General features: G+C 42.8%; 1 protein-coding gene across 7 annotated transcripts in view; it reads left to right on the top strand.

The window, feature by feature from the left end:
* Nucleotides 1-21,979, top strand: part of LOC135514990 (protein phosphatase 1 regulatory subunit 12A-like) — a 77,555-nt gene that overhangs the window by 28,598 nt on the left and 26,978 nt on the right. For 6 of the 7 annotated variants that reach the window (XM_064938764.1, XM_064938765.1, XM_064938768.1 and 3 more), the window contains exons 3-10: nucleotides 8,273-8,391; nucleotides 14,760-14,919; nucleotides 15,598-15,742; nucleotides 15,880-15,954; nucleotides 16,201-16,289; nucleotides 16,907-17,067; nucleotides 17,656-17,792; nucleotides 20,303-20,626. In XM_064938764.1, the coding sequence (XP_064794836.1) occupies nucleotides 8,273-8,391; nucleotides 14,760-14,919; nucleotides 15,598-15,742; nucleotides 15,880-15,954; nucleotides 16,201-16,289; nucleotides 16,907-17,067; nucleotides 17,656-17,792; nucleotides 20,303-20,626 (1,210 nt within the window). The remainder of the gene's footprint in view (nucleotides 1-8,272; nucleotides 8,392-14,759; nucleotides 14,920-15,597; nucleotides 15,743-15,879; nucleotides 15,955-16,200; nucleotides 16,290-16,906; nucleotides 17,068-17,655; nucleotides 17,793-20,302; nucleotides 20,627-21,979) is intronic. The other variant, XM_064938766.1, reaches the window with a different exon arrangement.

Here is a 21,979-nt window from a genome sequence, read left to right on the forward strand (position 1 = left end):
AATAAGCGGTTGGGCTGGGCAGTATACCGCTATTAATGCACAGACCGATATGGATTTTTACTTCACACTCAATAACAGTATTTCAATGTTTTGGTTTGTTGAATGTGAGGCACAACACCAGCGTGTCCGTAATGTCCATTTTTATAGTTCATTCCGTTTGCTACTTGCAACTCAACTCGACGCTCCTGCATTCCGCTTCCCACACCATGCCTCCTGTCACTCAAGGAGAGCAGTTGTTGGTGTTGCTTGGCTGTGTAGTCATGAGCACTTCACTTGCTACTTACTTTGTAGCTAATGCTAACTGCTGGTTAGCTGGCTAGCTAAATGTAATCGGAGTTGGAGCAAACCTAATGGCTAATTACAGCCTGAAACCAGTGCTGGTGTAGGCATAGATCTGCATGTTTGTGTAATGGTATCTACTAAATCAGAGGAATAGGTGAAGTGTGAATTTGTTAGCTAGCTAGCTACATGAAGGGGAACACAACTTCATATTGGGACCCCTGGGAAACACTGACCAACACTTTGGTTCATTTCCTTACACTGGCTTTATATCAAACAATGCATTCAAAGTGCTGTCCACTATATTCCAACTGTTGAATTACAATCATTATACTTCCATGATTCCAACAGTACACCAATAACCTATGCCTAGATATCTCATTTTTTTTATATATATTTTTTTTATACATGCCTACAGAGGTCGACTGATTATGATTTTTCAGTGCCGATACCGATTTATTGGAGGACCACAAACATTTACAACAATACTGAATGAACAATTAACACTTATTTAAACTTAATATAATACATCAATAAAATGAAACATGTTCAATTTGGTTTAAATAATGCAGAAATAAGTGTTGAAGAAAGTAAAAGTGCAATGTCAAAAAGCTAACGTTTAAGTTCCTTGCTCAGAACATATGAAAGCTGGTGGTTCCTTTTAACATGAGTCTTCAATATTCCCAGGTAAGACGTTGTAGTTATTATAGGACTATTTCTCTCTCTACCATTTGTATTTCCTATACCTTTGACTATTGGATGTTCTAATAGGTACTTTAGTATTGCCAGCCTAATCTCGGGTGTTGATATGCTTGAAGTCAAACAGTGCAATGCTTGAAGCATTACGAAGAGCTGCTGGCACACGCAGGAAAGTGCTGTTTGAATGAATGCTTATGAGCCTGCTGCTGCCTACCACCGCTCAGTCAGACTGCTCTATCAAATCGTAGACATAATATAACACACAAATACCAGCCTTAGGTCATTAATATGGTCAAATCGAAAACAAAACATTTATTCTTTCAGTGAAATACGGAACCGTTCCAGCATCCCTAAATCTAAATATTGCTGTTACATTGCACAACCTTCAATGTTATGTCATAATGTAATATTCTGGCAAATTAGTTTGCAACGAGCCAGGCGGCCCAAATGGTTGCATATACCCTGACTCTGCGTGCAGTGAACGCAAGAGATGTGACACAATTTCCCTAGTTAATATTTCCTGCTAACATGAATTTCTTAACTAAATATGTAAGTGTACAAATATACTTCTGTGTATTGATTTTAAGTTTATTGATAGGATAGCATCATGTACACTTAGCATCAGGAAGCTTGGTCACAAATCAGAAAAGCAATCAATTTAATCGTTTACCTTTGATCTTCGGATGTTTTCACTCACGAGACTCCCAGTTACACAACAAATGTTCCTTTTGTTCCATAAAGATTCTTTTTATACCCAAAATACCGACATTTGTTTGTCACGTTATGTTCAGAAATCCACAGGATTTATTCGACAACGCAGACGTATATTCCAAATAATATCCATTATGTCCACAAACATGTCAAACGTTTTTTATAATCATTCCTCATGTTTTTAAAATATATATTCGATAATATATCAACCGAGTGTCTAGGTTTTTCAAAAACAGCGGGAGGAACAATGGCGGCTTTACTCAAATGTGATCCTTCATGCTCATTTTTCAAAATAAAAGCCTGAAACTGTGTCTAAAGACTGACACCTTAGGGAAGCCATAGAAAAGGAATCTGGTTGATATCCCTTTAAATGGAGGATAGGCTTGCATAGGAACAGAGGTTTCAAAATAAGAGGCACTTCCTGATTGGATTTTCCTCAGGCTTTTGCCTGCAATATCAGTTCTGTTATACTCACAGACAATATTTTTACAGTTTTGGAAACTTTTAAAGTGTTTTCTATCCTAATCTGACAATTTATATGATTATCCTAGGTTCTGGGGCTGAGAAAAAGGCACTTTCAAATGGTTATGTTTTTTTTTTTTAAAGCCAAAAATGAAAATACTGCCCCCTACACGCAAAAGGTTAAATCATCCCCCGTGATTCAATGATAAATTAACAGGCAACGCAGGACAAGCTAGATAACACTGTTGATATTACTAGTTTAACAGGTGATTATGTTAAGATGGATCGTTTTATTTATAAGAAGTTTAATGCTAGCAGCTAACCTTGGCTCCTTGCTGCACTCGCGTAACAGGTAGTCAGCCTGCCACGTAGTCTCCTCTTGGAGTGCAATGTAATCTGCCTTAATCGGTATCCAAAAATGCTAATTACTGATTGTGATTAGAACTTGAAATCGGCCCTAATCGGTCAACCTCGAATACATGCATACATACACACAGTTGAAGTCGGAAGTTTAGCCAAATTTAAACTTTTTTCCCAATTCCTGACATTTAATCCTAGTAAATATTCCCTGTTTTACACAGAACCCAAACTGGCTATGCACGTGCGTCACTGTACCCCCCCCACACACACACCAAACGCGATCATGCCACGCAGGTTAAAATATCAAAACAAACTCTAAACCATTACAGGTTGAAAAGCATTATACATGTATGGCAATTTAGCTAGCTAATTTGTCCTATTTAACTAGCATGCTGTTGGTAGCTAATTTGTCCTGGGATATAAACATTGAGTTTTATTGAGTTATTTTATCTGAAATGCACAAGGCCCTCTACTCCAATTAATCCACACGCACAACTGTCAACCGACTCGTTTCTAGTCATCTCTCCCCCTTCCAGGCCTTTTCATCTTTGAACGTATATGGTGATTGGCATCTAAACTTTCATAGTATTACCACGACGACCGGCAACAGTTTCTTTCAATCACCCACGTGGGTATAACCAATGAGATGGGACGTGGGTACCTGCTTCTATAAACCAATGAGGAGATGGGAGAGGCAGGACTTGCAGCACGATCTGCGCCAGATTTAGAAATGTCTTCTATTTTAGCCCTTGGCAAATCAGATGCTCGTGAGCAATGTGGGTGCAATAATTGAATAACGGATTCCTAAATTTATTTTGCAATGCGAGCTGTGTAGTCAGGGTATTAGGTCAGTTAGGATCACCACTTTATTTTGAAAATGTGAATTGTCAGAATAAGTATTTCTTTCATCACATTCCCAGTGGGTTAAAGTTTACATACACCAAATTAGTTTTTGGTAGCATTGCCTTTAAATTGTTTAACCTAGGTCAAACGTTTTGGGTAGCCTTCCACAAGCTTCCCACAATAAGTTGGGTGAATTTTGTCCCTTTCCTCCTGACAGAGCTGGTGTAACTGAGTCCGATTAGAAGGCCTCCTTACTCGCACACACTTTTTCAGTTCTGCCCACAAATGTTCTATAGGATTGAGGTCAGGGATTTGTGATGGCCACTCCAATACCTTGACTTTGTCCTTAAGCCATTTAGCCACAATTTTGGAAATATGCTGCAATTGAAGAAACTTTCAAAGTTCTTGATATTTTCCGTATTGACTGACCTTAATGTCTTAATGATCTGACCCCTTTTTTTCCCCCTGCCTAAAATGACACCCAATCTAACTGCCTGTAGCTCAAGGATATGCATATTCTTGATACCAATTGAAATTGAACACTTTGAAGCTTGTGGAAATGTCAAATTAAAGCAGGAGAATAACACACTAGATCTGGTAAGAGATAATACAAAGACTTTTTCTTTCTTCATCTTTGAAATGCAAGAGGCACAATGTATTTCAGTTTAGGCACAATTTTGATTTGGCCCACTAGATGGAGGCAGTGTGCAAAGTTTTAGACTGTTCCAACGAACATTTTGAACAGAAATGCAATGGTATCATGTCTGCCCAAATGTGCCCAATTGTTTTATTGATACATTTTCAAGTTCATAACTGCACTCTCCTCAAACAATAGCATGTTATTATTTCCCTGTAATAGCTACTGCACATTGGAGAGTGCAATTAGATTAAGAATAACTTTAAGCCTTTTGCCCATATCAGATATGTCTATGTCCTGGGAAATGTTCTTGCTACTCACATTAGCTAAACCGTCCCGTGATCATCAGATGACACTCATAGGACTTAATGTATGTTTTGTTTGATTAAAGTTCATATTTATATTTAAAAAAAATCTGAGTTTACATTGGCGCATTACGTTCAGTAGTTCTAAAATATGTGGTAATATTGCAGAGAGCCACATCAATTTACAGAAATACTCATAATAAACATTGATAAAGATACGACTATTATACATGGAACTTTAGATACACTTCTCCTTAATGCAACCGCTGTGTCAGATTTAAAAAAAAATTAAATAAAAACTTTACGGAGAAAGCAAACCATGCAGTAATCTGAGTACAGCCTTTTGACAACAAAGCAGCCAAAAAGATACCCGCCATATTGGGTAGTCAACATTACTCAGAAATAGCATTTTAAATAGTCACTTACCTTTGATCTTCATCAGAATGCACTCCCAGGAATCCCAGTTCCACCTTAAATGATTTGATTTGTTCGATAGTGTCCATCAGTTATGTGCAAATATCTTTTTTTGTTAGAGCGTTTGGTAAACAAATCTAAAAGTGTGTTCAGGTCGCGTCGGATGAAAAGTTCAAAAGGTTCCATTACAGCCCGTAGAAACATGCCAACCTAAGTATGGAAGCAATCTTTAGATGTTTTTAACAACTTCATTAATGTTCCAACCGGACAATTCCTTTGTCTGTACAAATGAAGTGGAACGTAGCTACCTTTCACATGAGCGCGCCAGACTGAGGCTGTGGCACTCTGCCAGATCGCTCACTCAAAGAGCCCTTATGAGCCCCTCCTTTTAGAGTTGAATCCCCAATTAGGTTCTAAATACTGTTGACATCTAGTGGAAGCCTTGAAGTGAAACAACTATCTGGGAGTAGGAGGCAGTTCACTCTGGGCACGCTATTCATCCAAAAGTGAAAATGTTGCCCCCTATCCCAAAAAGGTTAACATTAATCTTCAATTATGTTCCAACTGGAGAATTCCTTTGTCTTTAGAAATGCAATGGAACGCAGCTACCTCTCACGGGAGTGCGCGTCATGGCACTCTGCCAGACCTCTCAGTCAAACAGCTCTCTTTCTCTCCCCTTTCACAGTATAAGCCTCAAACAAGGTTCTAAAGACTGTTGACATCTAGTGGAATCCGTAGGAAGTGGAATATGACCCCATAGACACTGCATATGGGATAGGCAAAGCCTTAAACCTACAAACATCATATTTCCCACTTCCTGGTTGGATTTTATTTCTCAGGTTTTTGCCTGCCATATGAGTTCTGTTATACTCACAGACATCATTCAAACAGTTTTAGAAACTTCAGTGTTTTCCATCCAAATCTACTAATTATATGCATATTCTAGCTTTTGGGCCTGAGTAGCAGGCAGTTTACTCTGGGCACCTTTCTATCCAAGCTACTCAATACTGCCCCCCAGTCCCAAAGAAGTTACACTAAGGGACTGTCATTTTTTTTCTTTGCTCATTTGAGCTTTTCTTGCCATAGTTTGGACTTAGCCCTGTGGTAAAATACCTTCTGTATAGTACCCTAACTTGCCACAACACAACTGATTGGACATTCCAAAAAACATACTTTTAACATGGCACACCTGTTAGTTGAAATGCATTCCAGGTGACTACCTCGTGAAGCTTGTTGAGAGAATGCCAAGAGTGTGCAAAGCTGTTATAAAGGCAAAGGGTTTGTTTAACACTTTTTTGGGGGGTTTTTACATGATTGCATATGTTATTTCATAGTTTTGAAGTCTTCGCTATTATTTTACAATGTAAAAATAAAGAACCCCTGGAAATGAGTAGGTGTCAGGTTTGACTTGTACTGTATATCTCATGATATGCTGTTTTTACCATATCTCCTGGCCCTAATAAGCAGTATTGTGCAGTCACCACCATCTTGAGACTTTTGGCAATTGTTTTATTCTGTTACAGCATTCAACCCACAATTTATTTCAAAATCGAAAACCAAGTAATTTTGATCAAACCCAACCGATCTCAAAAAACACATCGCTCGGCAGTAGATGGCAGGGTGAACTCCTAACCACAAGGCCCAACCACACCTTGTAAATCCCAGCTAAAATGGGGGTGAAAGTGAATTCAAAGACAATGTGGAACTCTAAAATGTAACGGCGGTCGCTGAATCTCTATTACGAGGGAAGTTACCGGAATGCGCCGGTTTCAAGTGGTGTGTTCTAATGAGAAGGGTCTGCGTCTCTCCACGGTTGTAATTGGTAGCAGCAGGAGTCAAGATCTCCTGCTGTTCCAAGAGCCTCTTGAATCAGCCAGCACAGGGCGAGAAATCCATGAGGAAAAGATAATTGGAGCGTGATTGACCACACGGGTGAATCACTAGGCTAATTATGCATTGAATGTGTGAACTAGTTGTCTGATTAGAGGCAGGGTACTAGAATGACAGCATGAACCCCTCAGGTGGTTAGGTCAGTGGAGGGATACAATAGTAAACCCTTCAGGTGAATATGGTGTAATGACAGACTGCAATTTGGGGTGTTTCTTAATATGGGTGTTCCCTGATATCAGGAACCTGCCATTGGTCAGTTCCGGCCTTATGCAACTGATGTTTTCGTGACAGATTTGTTTACACAGCAGGTTAGGTGAATTAGCATGGAATGTTAGGAGACTGTTAAGGTTAGGAAAAGGGTTAGGCTTAGCTACAATGCAACAGTTGTTAACCAAATAAAAATGTTATTTGTCACATGCGCTGAATACAGCTGTTGTAGACTTTACCGTGAAATGGTTACTGACAAGCCCTTAACCAACAATGCAGTTCAAGAAATGGTTCCAGGGGTACTGTTACCGAGTGTGTGTGTGTGTGGGGTACAGGTTGAGGTCATTTGTACATATATGTAGCGGTAAAATGACTGCATAGATGATAAACAGCGAGTAGCAGCAGTGTTAAAAAAAATGGGGGTGGACAGGGGGGTGTCATGTAAATTGTCCAGGTGGAAATTTGATTAATTGCTCAGCAGTCTTATGCCTTGGGGGTAGAAGCTGTTAAGGAGCCTTTTGGACCTAGACTTGGTGCTCCGGTACCACTTGCCGTGCAGTAGCAGAGTGAAGTCTATGACTTTGGTAAATGGAGTCTTTGACAATTATTTTGGGCCATCCTCTGACATCGCCTAGTGTATATGTCCTGGATGCCAGGAAGCTTGGCCCCAGTCATGTACGGGGCTGTACGCACTAACCTCTGTAGTGCCTTACGGTCGGATCCCGAGCAGTCAGATGTTGCATCACTCATTTGCTTTTTAACGTGTTTTTTTTTATGTAGCCTAGACTTACTGGTTGAGATCATCCTACAATTGTCCCTCAGTCTGTTTGGAATAAGCAATTTTATTTTTTATACAAGCTGACCAATAGAATAGTTCACTTTTTCTACTATGGGGGTTAGTAGATTGACAAAGGCTAGTGATTTTGCTGTTCCTTACTCGTCTTGTTGGCTGAGGAAAATGTGGACGATTATTGAAAGTGTGACTCAGAATTTGGTAAGAAAGACCACACATTGTTGATCCTCAACTTGTATGTTCTGTTAATATGAATTACCAACATTTTTAAATGCTGCTGGTCAAATGTCTGGCGCCACATTTTCGTAACGGAATCCCGGTTCATAATATATTCACTCGACTGTTTCCCGGCAGGTGAACAACACATTATTGACAGAGTTATGGTAATTTGTAAATGCATCTATTTTCCAATCCTTGTAAATGTGTCTTGCTAGAATTTGGAACATTTTTCTCTTCTAACCTTTCATAGGCCGACAGCAGTAGCTTTATATAGGCCTGAGATGGACATGATTTCCTAGGCATTTTGATTGAACCTGTGTTCACCTGGGTTAAATAAGAGACTTGATCCATCCATATTGATTCAGTGATGAAGGAATTTACTACTACTGAGTGTTACTAATACTACTTGGACTACTATTTACCTGTCCTAAGTAAGTGTGTGTGTTTGTGCAGGTATCTGATTGCCCAGGGAGCCAGTGTGGGGGTGGTGAACAGTGAAGGGGAGACACCACTGGACATCGCTGAGGAGGAGGCCATGGAGGAGCTCCTGAAGAATGAGATCAACCGACAAGGTACAGACAGACCTCAGCACTGACTCATTGTCTGCCCCACACTGACCTGCTAGTCAACAACAACTTTCACTTCTGCTTTCAGTTGAACCATTGCCGGTCAAACGTTGTCCACCAAGCACATCATTAATGTTACTAAAACGACATAATGGAAATGTTTTTCATTAAGGTTTCAAATTAGATTACTTTTTAATCACACATGAGTGCTGCTACTTTGCTTGCATCATTCTGTGTTTGCTACATACCAGGCAGGCAGTTATGCACTGCCTTTCCAAATAGACTGTTTAGGGATGTGAGGTGTGTGTGTGCGATGGATCGTGGTACATGCATCTAGGCCGCTGTGGCCTCCGGTCACATCAGGAAGCAGGTCCTGGCAGGCCTCCAGTGGCGTGCACTCCGCTTGGTTCAATAGCACTACAGCCTCCATGGCCAACATCTCACTGGTCTAGTAGAATTCCCCCTTTACTACTTCACCAATTACCATGCTTATGTACATGATGTCCAGGTATGTCATGCGTGTACCATGTCATAAAGCATTTATGAAATCAAGTGAGACCCAGTCCCGGCAGCTTTGCCTCAGTGGAGAAGTTACATAATGGAGATTAATGCGATCCACTTAAACTCTGTTTCTCTTTGTGATGATTCTAAACTGGATGGAAGGCTTTTTCTATTTTTGGCCCTGTGTTCTTGATGATGAAATGTACCCCCCCCCCCCCTCCCACCCCACACTCTGGTGGGAGGCCTTGTTCAGACGTGCTAATGGCCCCTGGGACAAACCGCTCCTCTGCCCATGATGATGCTGCTGCGTTGTCGGGAGATTATGGCGCTCTCCTTCCCCTAGTAGCCATTCCAAAGGCACCTCTCATCAAATCCACTAAGTGTGGCTGGACACCTTTGTGCTGTTTATGTTGTTAGCCATGCTAGCCACCAGCCATAATTAGAAGTTAGGTTGCAGCTTGTCAGACAGCAGGCCCACCCCCTCTGTTTGCACCCTTCTCTGCTTAGGTTGCACCTCCCGTAAGGTCTAGACGAGTAGAACTAGGTGAAATCGGTGAATATTTTTTTGGGAACGGTATGTTATGTTTTTTAATAATTAAAGCTCTACATTATCTTTGAGTAGTGAGTGATCCTACAGTGGCAACACATAGATCCATTGTAATCACTTGGAATGTTTCTCCATTCTGTTTTCTACTGTTCAATTCAACAACAACCTAAAAAAAATAATAATAATGAAATCTGCATTTCCTGCACTCATTTGAGAATGTCCACACTGCCATGTAAGGCTGCACAATATAGGCAAAAAACTAGGCCTTATTTTTAACCAAATGTTGCAATTGTGATTTGACTGATTTAGATCAAAACAATTCGGTAAACTGTTGGAATCATGGAAATATAATATTTGTTCTAATTCTATAGTTAGAATATAAATAATAGTGGGCTTTTTTGAAGTGTTTGACATAACAAAGTATGAAAATGCCAGGGAGGAGTTGACAGGGTAGGAACCAAAGTGATGGTCTGTTTCCTAAGGGACCCTATAGTCTGTGCTGCATTGAACATGCAGACTGAAATTAAGGGTGTGTTCGTAAAATTCACTCGTGTGCCAGAGAGCGCTCTGGGTGTTTGTAAATTCCGATTGTTTTCGTGCTCTGAGGGTTTCGAGCACATACTGGACGCTCTGGCCGAGGAGTAGTGTTGATCTGAGCGATCTGACCTCAGTCAAGCTAACTGGCAAAAATTAGCTAGCTTGCAAGTCAATTCCAGACATTAATGAGAGAACACATCACTCACCCTTTTTTACTTGCCCTAGCAGAGCTGGTTAAGCTGTTTTCATGTTATCCAGAGTGTTAGTGATTAACTGTGCTGCTGGCAACAATTTTTGCCGGGGTTTACTGACACCGGCCATATTCAGCAGGTGTTGAGCGTTCATAAATTCATCAGTTATTCTGCGCTTTGGCACACTCAGACGAGTGCTCTGAAATCGGAATAGATAGGGCGTGTTTGTAAATTCACTCTGGTTATGTGTCTCGTGGTCAAGCAGCAACAAAGCCCTCGAGTGACAGTGGGCTGTGCTAGGTCTGTGTGGGAAGTGGCGTGGAGAGGGATGACTCAAGTAGCGTGTAAACTATAAAAATGGACATTACACACGGCGCATCACATTTAACAAACCAAACCTACAAATACCCTTACAGAAGGTAAAGTACAAACTCAAACCGGTCCATGCAGCAGTAATGGTATATAGTTAACTACGTTATACAGCCCAGCCTTAAGTAGAACCAGACTAGCCCCAGTAACATGAACCAGGTCAGGGTATGAGGTGGAGGGACCTGGAGCAGGGCTTGGCTGAGGTGGTCAGAGCCCTATCCCTTTTAACACTCCCAGTCCTAAGGGCTGAATGTGCAGACCTCTTCTCCTGTTTCGTTAGCATGCTACGCTACTTAAGAGAATTATATAATGGAGGCGGGGTCTTATCCCACGGGAGCCCCACTCGTTTCAGCCGACTGCAGCGTTTCAGCCGACTGCAGCGTTTCAGCCGACTGCAGCGTTTCAGCCGACTGCAGCGTTTCAGCCGACTGCAGCGTTTCAGCCGACTGCAGCGTTTCAGCCGACAGTCTGCAGCTTTGTCTTCATTTGCTGTGCTTGATGGATATGCAGTCTGCAGCTTTGTCTTCATTTGCTGTGCTTGATGGATATGCAGTCTGCAGCGTTGTCTTCATTTGCTGTGCTTGATGGATATGCAGTCTGCAGCGTTGTCTTCATTTGCTGTGCTTGATGGATACAGTCTGCAGCTTTGTCTTCATTTGCTGTGCTTGATGGATATGCAGTCTGCAGCGTTGTCTTCATTTTCTGTGCTTGATGGATATGCAGTCTGCAGCTTTGTCTTCATTTGCTGTGCTTGATGGATATGCAGACTGCAGCTTTGTCTTCATTTGCTGTGCTTGATGGATATGCAGACTGCAGCTTTGTCTTCATTTGCTGTGCTTGATGGATATGCAGACTGCAGCTTTGTCTTCATTTGCTGTGCTTGATGGATATGCAGTCTGCAGCTTTGTCTTCATTTGCTGTGCTTGATGGATATGCAGTCTGCAGCTTTGTCTTCATTTGCTGTGCTTGATGGATATGCAGTCTGCAGCTTTGTCTTCATTTGCTGTGCTTGATGGATATGCAGTCTGCAGCTTTGTCTTCATTTGCTGTGCTTGATGGATATGCAGTCTGCAGCTTTGTCTTCATTTGCTGTGCTTGATGGATATGCAGTCTGCAGCTTTGTCTTCATTTGCTGTGCTTGATGGATATGCAGTCTGCAGCTTTGGAACTGGACGTCAGCATGCCAGCTCCCAAGATCCCTTATTGACAGACACACAAACCCCTGCCTGCAGCACCACAGTGTTGCACACCACTGCATTTACCATCAGTCATATGACAGACATCAAACCACCGTTTGTAGCAGAGTTGCAGCACGAGTGGATTGCCCAAGCTGCTCGATGGAACTCCACATAGGGAATGAATTCATTCAATTGTTCTTGAATTTACCACTAATGGCTAGAGCAGCTCTGTGTTCAGTAAGGTACAGTGTTGTGCAAATCCCTCTGTTTTTAATGGGATGTTCACCTCCCGTCGTGTGGTCTCCTCTCCAAAAGAGATAGCTTCTTGGTCATGGGGTTAAACTCGTTAAAGAGCCACCACTGTTCCCCCACGGCCGGGTGACTGGCTCCACCTTCAGATCCCCTCTCTGCCTCCCAGACAGTTGCTGCACGCAGGCCAGGTGACTGGGCTGCCTGTACCACCCCCCACTCCCTCTATAGCTGCCCATAAGGGCTGTCTCTGGTTCACCCCCCCCCCCCCCACCCCCCCCCACACACACACAGTTTCCCAGCTCAATGTCTTGGGGTAATTTTAGTTTTGGCTTGTCAACAGGTTTTCCCTCAGCTGAATTTAGTCCCGTGTTATCACATCCTCGGAGGTGACTTTCCTCGGAGGGTTCACATGTTTGCTACATGGCTGATTCTTTCAGATATTTTGGTTTTACCAGACCATATGCAGGCCTAGCTTTGAGGGAGTGGGAGGGAGTGTGGTGGTGACTTAATCAGTCAGTTTTCTGGTCTACTGGCTTTTCTCTATTTATTTTCTCAGGGTCCCGGTAGAAGGTGCAATATTCTCTTGAAAAAGCAGCTTGGAATGTGTCCAGTTCCTCCACCAGGCTGCTGTTTGTAGTCCGACTTAGGATCTATTAGTCTCCCTGCCTTTTTATAGAACCCATACAGGCTACTCCTTAAATGTCCCTGCTCTCTAGTAAGCAATAGGCCCGATTGTAGCAGTTGCAATAAACATTTATACAGGCCAATTACGGCAAGGCTAGTAATGTTGATAATGCCTTGACTAATTGAGTTCCCCTGCCTTGCTGGTGCATTTGTAAAACGTGCATCTGTGAGGTTGTGGACATCTCACCTTTTGTACCACAGTCCACCCGTTCCACAGACTGAATGTGCAGCAGCCCAGCAGAATAAAGGACTAATTGAGATCCATTATGACAGCAGTGCATTGTGTATTACACTGTAATGGCATCACATGGACTGGACTAAAGGGCAACGCGTTACTCAACACTGCAGCCATGGTGCCATCTCCCCCCAAGACCAGCCTGAACCCATTGAGTCACTTCTGTATTGGAAAAATCTCTGTTTCATTGGACCATTCATTTGTGCAGTGAGTCAGGGATTTGACTCATAGAGCCACACCCATCCCCCTTTCAAATGGGGCTTGTTTATTCCATGCAGCCAGACAGCATAGTAACCCAAGGTGTCGTTGATGAAAGGGATGGCCATCTCAATGCAAAGGCCTGTAGATTAGCTAGAAGTATTTTTGTCACAACCATTAACTCTTAATGCACAAGGTGAAAGTAAAACCAAACTAGATGGACTGTGGTGAGCTGTAGCTGTGCAGCAGGATTGTTTTTGGGCTGCCAGGAGTCAATTTCAGACCTTCTCTGAGTCCTCTTAATTCCTTCCCACGATTGAAACGCAGCATGCAGACAAGCGGCGCTCTTGTCAGTGAATTTGGGCAGGAATTCTTGCCCAGGTCCCCTAGCTGACAGATCACCGTCTCATCGTCCCTTGTTCTCCTCCGCTGGCCCCAGGCCTGAACTTCTGGTTGGAGTTAACTGCTCCCTGTCCATCCAGCCTAACACACTGTCAGACAGTTGGAATCTTCTTTTGTCCTTTTAATTAGTCACGCTTCAGCTCGTTAATCTCATCAACAATGACAGGTAGTGTTAGCCAGCGCTGATTTAACTAATGTTGATCTATTTCTGAATAAAATCAGATTATTCCTGGACATTCTATTCGATCTTTGTCAATCTTGTTCATTTTAATGCTGCTTGACTGTCCTTGGCCTTCTCATGAACTGAAAAATAAAGTGACTAAATGAATGGATAGAAAAAAAGTCCAGCCTTTTTTGCAAGAGCTGACCAATGAGGGATGACTGTGCATCATACGAGGAACCCAAAACCTATAGGATCAGCTGAAGTGTTGTTGGCTTCCACCCCAGAGCACTTATGCTCATTGTTTATGTAGTTGAGCACAATCAACTCAGAGCTGAGTAGTCACACACCTTCACCAGTGTCTCCAAATTTCAGCTGTCTGGCGTTCCAGTCGAGTGTCAGCAAGACAATACACGCCTGTTCCTGCAACAGCCTGTATAGTGCCGGCCTATACCTTAGACATACTGACCCACATGGAAAACGTACTGTTTGCTCTGTCCCAAAGCAGTGATAACATTGACAAAATATTGAAATAAGCAATTTGTCAGAGGCCTCCAGTTAATGGAAAAGAGTGCTTGCTTTGCACAACCACAAGTGGATTATTTGCTTCAACTACATGCCTACATGGCTTGAATTTTGACACCTCACCATACAAAGTATGTCAGATGTCCATAGCTCGCTTACACCACTGTGTAAACCGTAGGGACATTTAGCCTGTTGTGTAATATTCCAGTGCAGATTTCTGCTGTGTAAAGGGTTTCAGCCACATTTAGACTTTTTCATCCATTGTTAGTTTCAAATGAAACTCTAGACTGTTGTTCCCAATTTGAGTGTGAGCATTCAACTCATTCACTTAAGGCCATGTGTGCCAAGCATGTGGTATGTCCAGTTTCAGCTAATTTCAGGGTTCTGTTTTCATGTCTTTGAATAATTTCTGTAATATTCTAATGTTAGTTCCCTGGGGTTGAATGCCAGAAAGGCAGCATTATTTCCTGACAGTTTCTGCCTTCTACTGCTAGATAATATCCAGTGTTTATAGGGACGGGCCTCTCTTTTAAGTAGCCGTTAATCCACCGAGGCCAGACTAACAGTGGTCACCATTAAACTCCGCCCCCACCAGGCGTGGACATCGAGGCGGCCAGGAAGGAGGAGGAGCGGATCATGCTGAGGGACGCCCGGCAGTGGCTCAACAGCGGAACCATCAACGACGTCCGACACGCCAAGTCCGGGGGGACCGCACTCCACGTGGCCGCCGCCAAGGGATACGCCGAGGTTTTAAAGTACGTCCAGACTCCTTACCTCGCCTTTACCTCTAACAAGCCGTAGCCCATCGTTGGATTCCTTTATATTCTAGACTTATCGCCTTTATTAACGTCGATTTAGAAGATATTTCCACTTGTTATCGTTAGGTATTTGTTCTTAGGTGAATGCTGCTTATATTCATGTCCCTTGTGGGATTTTACTTCATCAATGGTTATCAAAAGCCCATCTTCAGCTCTGTCCTGTCAGTACAGACAGACCGCCTAAGGGAGGGACTGCAGCACCCTGTCCATCTGCTCCTGGGAATGCAGCCAACGAAGTCTCCCACACACGCACCACTGCCATAGTTGGCTAACACTAACATCTACCATGTTGAGTACCAGATACTCAGAGGTCACTCAGAGGTCAACATTTTTCCTGTCCTGCAAGACGTTTAATGACTGAAATATGGGTCTTAAACCTTTGCACAAATGTATTTGCGCTTATGCAAATAGTTGATAGAATACTTTTTCATTTATTTGTCTTTGGGTTCTGTTTTTGCGTAACTAATACAAAATACAGCCATAATGCTGCCACAGTAGCAAAAGCCTGGACACTGGCAAAGACTGATAAGATTAGGTTTCAGCACCAAATCCAAGAAAACAAGATTAGCTAAATCTCAAATACTATTTTTGTTCCCCCCCATCTGTTCCCCCCAGGCTTTTAATCCAAGCAGGGTATGATGTAAATATTAAAGACTTTGACGGCTGGACCCCGCTCCACGCTGCTTCACATTGGGGCAAAGAGGAGGCCTGCAAGATACTGGTGGAGAACCTGTGTGACATGGACCTTATCAATAAAGTGGTGGGTAGTACTTCTACGGAGTCTCCATCCTCTATCCATACCCTCTAAGGTTCAGTTGAATATGGAGCATGTTCTGTACTGCACATATGTGCTCTTCTCATAACACTAGTTCTGAGAATTGTCTGTTTCCTCCTCAGGGTCAGACATCTTTTGATGTTGCAGATGAAGATGTCCTTGGCTACTTAGAGGAATTACAGAAGAAGCAGAATCTGGTAAGCCAGTGTGGCTAATGCTTACATAAGCGCTTTCATTTGAGCCTGGATGAACTGCATAACCTGTTATTATAGCTTTCAAAAGTGAAACCCCGGCTCACTGGTATATGCCTTGCAGGTGTAAGCATAGCCGAAGCCCTTGATCGAATCTGACACTTCTGTTGTTTTTTTTCACGGCTGAAAGTTTGACGTTTATGGCGTTAGTACCTTTACTGCCGCCAGTCATTAAACATTCTCCCGTTGCAGCTCAGTGAAAAGAAGGATGTTAAGACGTCTCCCTTGATAGAGACGACGACCACCGGGGACAACAATCAAAATCTAAAATCCATTAAGAGGTAAATGTCCTGGTTGGGGGGGTGGCGTGACATTAGGTAGTCACTCAGTGAAATACAGTCATGTAATGGATTGTTAATATTTTATGCATTAACCCCAGGGTAGGTCACCCACCACCTCTTTTACGCTGCTGCTACTCTTACTCTGTTATCTATGCGTAGTCACTGTAATGACTATACCTACATGTACATATTACCTTGACTAACCGGTGCCCCTGCACATTGACTCTGTACCGGTACTCCCTGTATATAGTCTCGCTATTATTTTACTGCTGCTCTCTAATAACTTGTTCCTTTGAAATATTTTTGATATTTTTTAAACTGCTTTGTTGTTTAGAGGTTTGTAAGTAAGCATTTCACTGTAAGGTCTACCTGTTCTATTCGGCGCATGTGACTAATACAATTTGATATGAGGTCTAGGCCACGGGGCAAACCATCGTTAAAGTGCCTGTTTGAAATACCATGTTTTCAGTACATTGAAAGTAGCTCCAAGTCATTGAGGCACCCTGATAATATGGAGGTTTATGGGTGTTACTCTGAAATGGTGCACATGTCTTTGTAGTCTGATAATAATGAATCAATGCAGGCTGAAAGTACCAAACATTCTGTGTGTGTTCCAGCAAAGAGACCCTCCTCCTGGAGCCCGAGAAGCCCGCCCTGCGCATCGAGACCCTGGAACCGGAGAAGGTGGACGAGGAAGAGGAGGGCAAGAAGGACCAGGAGTCCAGCTGCTCCAGCGAGGAAGAAGAGGAGGAAGACTCTGAGTCTGAGACTGAAGCCGGTACGTACAATGGCAGGCAGGGTCTTTCTGAACCTTGACCTGATTTCAATCTAAGCCATTATCCCAGAGTCCAAGTCTGAAGTCTTTAGACCCTGTCTACATTAGTTGAACTGATTGTAAGTGTTGTAGATGTACTCTTTTGAATGGTGTCTGTATACACTTGTTGCAATGACATGAACGTTGTTGGTTATGACATCCCCTATGGTCGTTATCTTTATTAAAAAGTATAAACACAAATGACGGTCTGCATGACATCAGCAAAATATGGTCCAAAAAGCATACCTGTTCTATTTTAACACCAACAAACCCATCTGTTTTAAAAGTTATTTGAGTACTAAAACACATTTCTGAAGAGGGGTTTGGTGCTTGCACTGTAGCTTGCTACGTGGCTAATCAGACCATATCTTAAAAACAACAGATGCAACGACGGTCTACAGACAGTCTACTTGAGTATCATTTTTGTTTTGTTTTTAGTTGCCAACGACACTTGTCTGTAGACCATTAAAATAGGACATGTAGTTAGATGAAGTATAGACCCGTCTTTATGCATCAGTAACTCATACTGGCACCTCTATTCCTCCCCTCCAGACAAGAGCAAGACGTCTGTCCCTGTGAGCAACAGTAACGGCACTGCTGTGGTGCCAACGCCGACCAGCGTTACGGTGTCTTCCACCTCCCCAACCAGCCCCACTAACCAGGTGACTCTCACCTCGCCTGTCAAGAAGGTACGGCCTGGTGGATAGGTCCACTGCAGTCCTCCACTAGTCCTTGTCAGCCTCTTTTGCAGAGAGTTTATCACTTCTTTACAGCTCCCACTACCGAATAACTCTTTCTACAGTCACATGACTGACCGAGTGGTTCCGTTTGTTAGTTATAGAAACTAAAAGGAAGGTTTAATCGCTGATGCGTTAGGCTGTAACCTGTCATCTGGGATACATAGCGATGCCTAGGCTCAGTTTATGAATGCAGCTTTCACGTGAGGCCCTGAGATGAGACATCTGGACACCTCACCGGTATACAGATCAATATCATTCAATGTCTTATTTAGTTAAAGCGTTAACCCAAACCCACGCTTCACACTTGGCTCAAGTTACACGTAGTTTACATAAAGGGGGTTATGTTGGATTTGTCACATGAATAGTACAACACTTGTGTAGGTTGTTGCCGCCTGCGGTACACTGAACAGACACAAGTGTCACAGAGGCCCAGGGCGTGAGAGTTAAGATTAGTTGAAGAACTGGAGATCTGGTCTTTAACAAACATGGCAGTGGTTGTACATGGGGTTGAGAACATTGCACAATGACTAAACGGTACACTAACACTGTTGGCCTTACCTGTGTCCTTCCAGGGGTCATCAGTCAGATATTTTAGCAGTGTTGATTATTACGAGACACAATGAGGATGGGATTTTATCATTAAAAAATGGCCCCACAGTTTCCCTTTCTGCTGCCCTCTGCAGTGCAGATGTGGCGCTGCAGCTGTCTGAATGTACTCGGTGACCTCAGTCCATATAATGTGTCTAAGTGTAAACCTGTTACTCTTCAGAGGGCACTTCTGCTTTATTCCCTCATAAGAACTGAGGCGGGGGACTTAACCACGTTATCCTAATGATACTACAAACGTACTGTCTTTCCTTCAACACCACTGGCACAGTATCATTAAACTAGAAAAAAAAATGTTACGCTACAAACAATTCCCGTTCTATACTACTACTACTGTCTTTACGTTACTTTGAAGTCCAATATTTTTAAATGGTCACGTTTTTAAATTGTCAAGTTTTGTGCCCATGGAAATTTCTCCCATTGGATGTATCCTCCATCTGATTGCATTTTCTTGGAGGACTCTGCATTCAAGCTGAAGTCCAAACTATGAAATATACCCATCACTATCCTAGTTATCCATATTTCCTGTTATCTCTCGTAGAAATGCCCTTATTCCCCTCCTTCTTTAATGCCTGGCACACACACAGCACAATGTCTTCTGTCTAACGAGAGTGATCAAAACGATTAACAACGTTTTGTCTTGTCTCTTCAAAAAGCCTTGTGTCCTGCGAGAGCGATCACTCACTCAACCAATAGAAACGATTGACCCCCTTGTCAGTAAACATTGTGTGGTGTGATCAGGCCTTAAAATATGTCTGTCTCTGTCTGTGCAAGGTACTGTCCGTCTTTGCTGCTGCTTGTCTCTCTACTCTGTTTCTCTTTCTCTCTGTCCGCCCCTCTCTCATCATGGCTCTTGTCTTGGTTGGCTTTAGTCTGATTATATTACTGCCCTCTTGCCTGTGGCGGAGCCAAGCTGTCCTGCATTGTGGCGTCAAGGCTTGCGCAAAACTGGCATTTCTCTTGTGCCCAAAAAACCCATGGTGAGGCATTGGTGTGTTCCAGAGTTATTAGTTACCATGCCCTTGTTGCCTTCTCACCAAACAGCAACTTGCCTAATCACCTGACCCCAATAGCCCATCCAGTCAACACTCTTGCTAACCCCCCTAGTGACAGTCCCTTCCCCGCCAAAACATTTATTTTCTGCATGTGTCTTCAAACACAGTTCTATAATGCTTTCTCTGTGGCTCATGTGCTCAAAATATGGTCTATTTGATGTCTCTCTAGCCATTATGTGTGCAGTGTGCCCAAGGATTGTGAGGGCTTAACAGCCCTCTAAACCCTAACAGGTTGAATTGAACCAGTACCATCCATCCATGCACTAACTGGAGTTTATCAGTGAATGGTGTTTAGTCTCTTTTTAGTGTCTGATTCTAGGCCTGCCACTGCTGCTGAGAGTAAGGACTTTGTACTCTGTCCCTCAGTCAAAAGTCTAATACCGGAGTTTATTACTTTTACCTTTAATGTATCAGGGAGTCCCATTGAGTCCAATGTCTCTTTTTCAAGGGAGCTGTCGACCTAGACATGGTTATGTTATTTCTAGGGGTACAAGTCACTTGTGTTGTCTCAAGCATGTCCCCAGATCTTTGGTTCCCCCTCCAACATGCGCCTCTACTCAAAACAATCCCTGCATTTTGTTGTGCTGCCAGAGATGAGACAGTAGCCTCTGCAGATTCATTCCACACCAAAACTCCTTTGCTTTTTGACCTCTTAACCTCTGGACTGCTCTGTGTTCTTCACCCAAGACAACTAAACCCCGGACTGCTGCCTTCGTCTGCTTTCTGAATAAACCCCCTTTATTATCCTGTCTAAGCTAATGGCTAACCACGAACCTCTCTCCCCTCTCTCTCCCCCAGGTGGCCCAGCAGGTGTCCCCTGCTGGTAAGGTCTCTCCTAAAGATGTCTCTCCTAAAGATGTCTCTCCTAAAGATGTCTCTCCTAAAGATGTCTCTCCTAAAGATGTCTCCCCTAAAGATAAACAGGAGGATGACAAGACGAAGAAATCGGACGAGTCCCCGGCGTCGTGGCGCCTGGGCCTGAGGAAGACTGGCAGCTACGGGGCGCTGGCGGAGATCACGGCCACCAAGGAGGCCCAGAAGGAGAAGGACACGGCCGGGGTGATGCGCTCGGCCTCTAGCCCCCGCCTCTCCTCCTCCCTGGATAACAAGGACAAAGAGAAGGTCAGTAGCTAACTAACACCACACTGTCTGACCCCAGGCCTCAGTGCCTGTCTGACCCTATAGAACTTAGCAACTCTGCCTAGAAGGCCAGCATCCCGGAGTCGCCTCTCCACTGTTGAGATTGGTGCTTTGTGGGTACTATTTAATGAAGCTGCAATTTGAGGACTTGTGAGACATCTGTTTGTCAAACTAGACACTAATGTACTTGTCCTCTTGCTCAGTTGTGCACCGTGGCCTCCCACTCTTTCTATTCTGGTTAGCTCCAGTTTGCGATGTTCTGTGAAGGTAGTACACAGCGCTGTACCAGATCTTAATTTTCTTGGTAACTTCTTGCATGGAATAGCCTTCATTTCTCAGAACAAGAATAGACTGACGAGTTTCAGAAGAAAAGTCTTTGATTACAGGCTCAAAATGGACAGAAACAAACCCAGAATTGCTGATGCTCCAGATACTCAACTAGTCTAAAGAAGGCCAGTTTTATTGCTTCTTTAATCAGAACAACAGTTTTCAGGTGATTACATAATTACAAAAGGATTTTCTAATGATCAATTAGTCTTTTAAAATGATAAACTTGGATTAGCTAATACAACGTGCCATTGGAACACAGGAGTGATGGTTGCTGGTAATTTACAACATTAACAATGTCTACACTGTATTTTTGATCAATGTTAAAAAAAAATGTGCCTTTCAAAAACAAGGACATTTCTAAGTGACTCCAAACTTTTAAATGGTTGTGTGTGTGATGTATACATATGTATGTGTATACGTATATATGTATACATGTATGTATATGAGTGTATATGTATATATGTATATGAGTGTATACATATGTATACATATGTATGTGTATACGTATATATGTATACATGTATGTATATGAGTGTATACATATGTATGTATATGAGTGTATACATATACACACACTGCTCAAAAAAATAAAGGGAACACTAAAATAACACATCCTAGATCTGAATGAATGAAATATTCTTATTAAATACTTTTTTCTTTACATAGTTGAATGTGCTGACAACAAATTCACACAAATTATCAAAGGAAATCAAATTTATCAACCCATGGAGTCGCACTGGATTTGGAGTCACACTCAAAATTAAAGTGGAAAACCACACTACAGGTTGATCCAACTTTGATGCAATGTCCTTAAAACAAGTCAAAATGAGGCTCAGTAGTGTGTGTGGCCTCCACGTGCCTGTATGACCTCCCTACAATGCCTGGGCATGCTCCTGATGAGGTGGCGGATGGTCTCCTGAGGGATCTCCTCCCAGACCTGGACTAAAGCATCTAAAGCATCTGTGGTGCAACGTGGCGTTGGTGGATGGAGCGAGACATGATGTG

This window comes from Oncorhynchus masou, chromosome 26, assembly GCF_036934945.1.
Source record: "Oncorhynchus masou masou isolate Uvic2021 chromosome 26, UVic_Omas_1.1, whole genome shotgun sequence".
Lineage (NCBI taxonomy): Eukaryota > Metazoa > Chordata > Actinopteri > Salmoniformes > Salmonidae > Oncorhynchus > Oncorhynchus masou.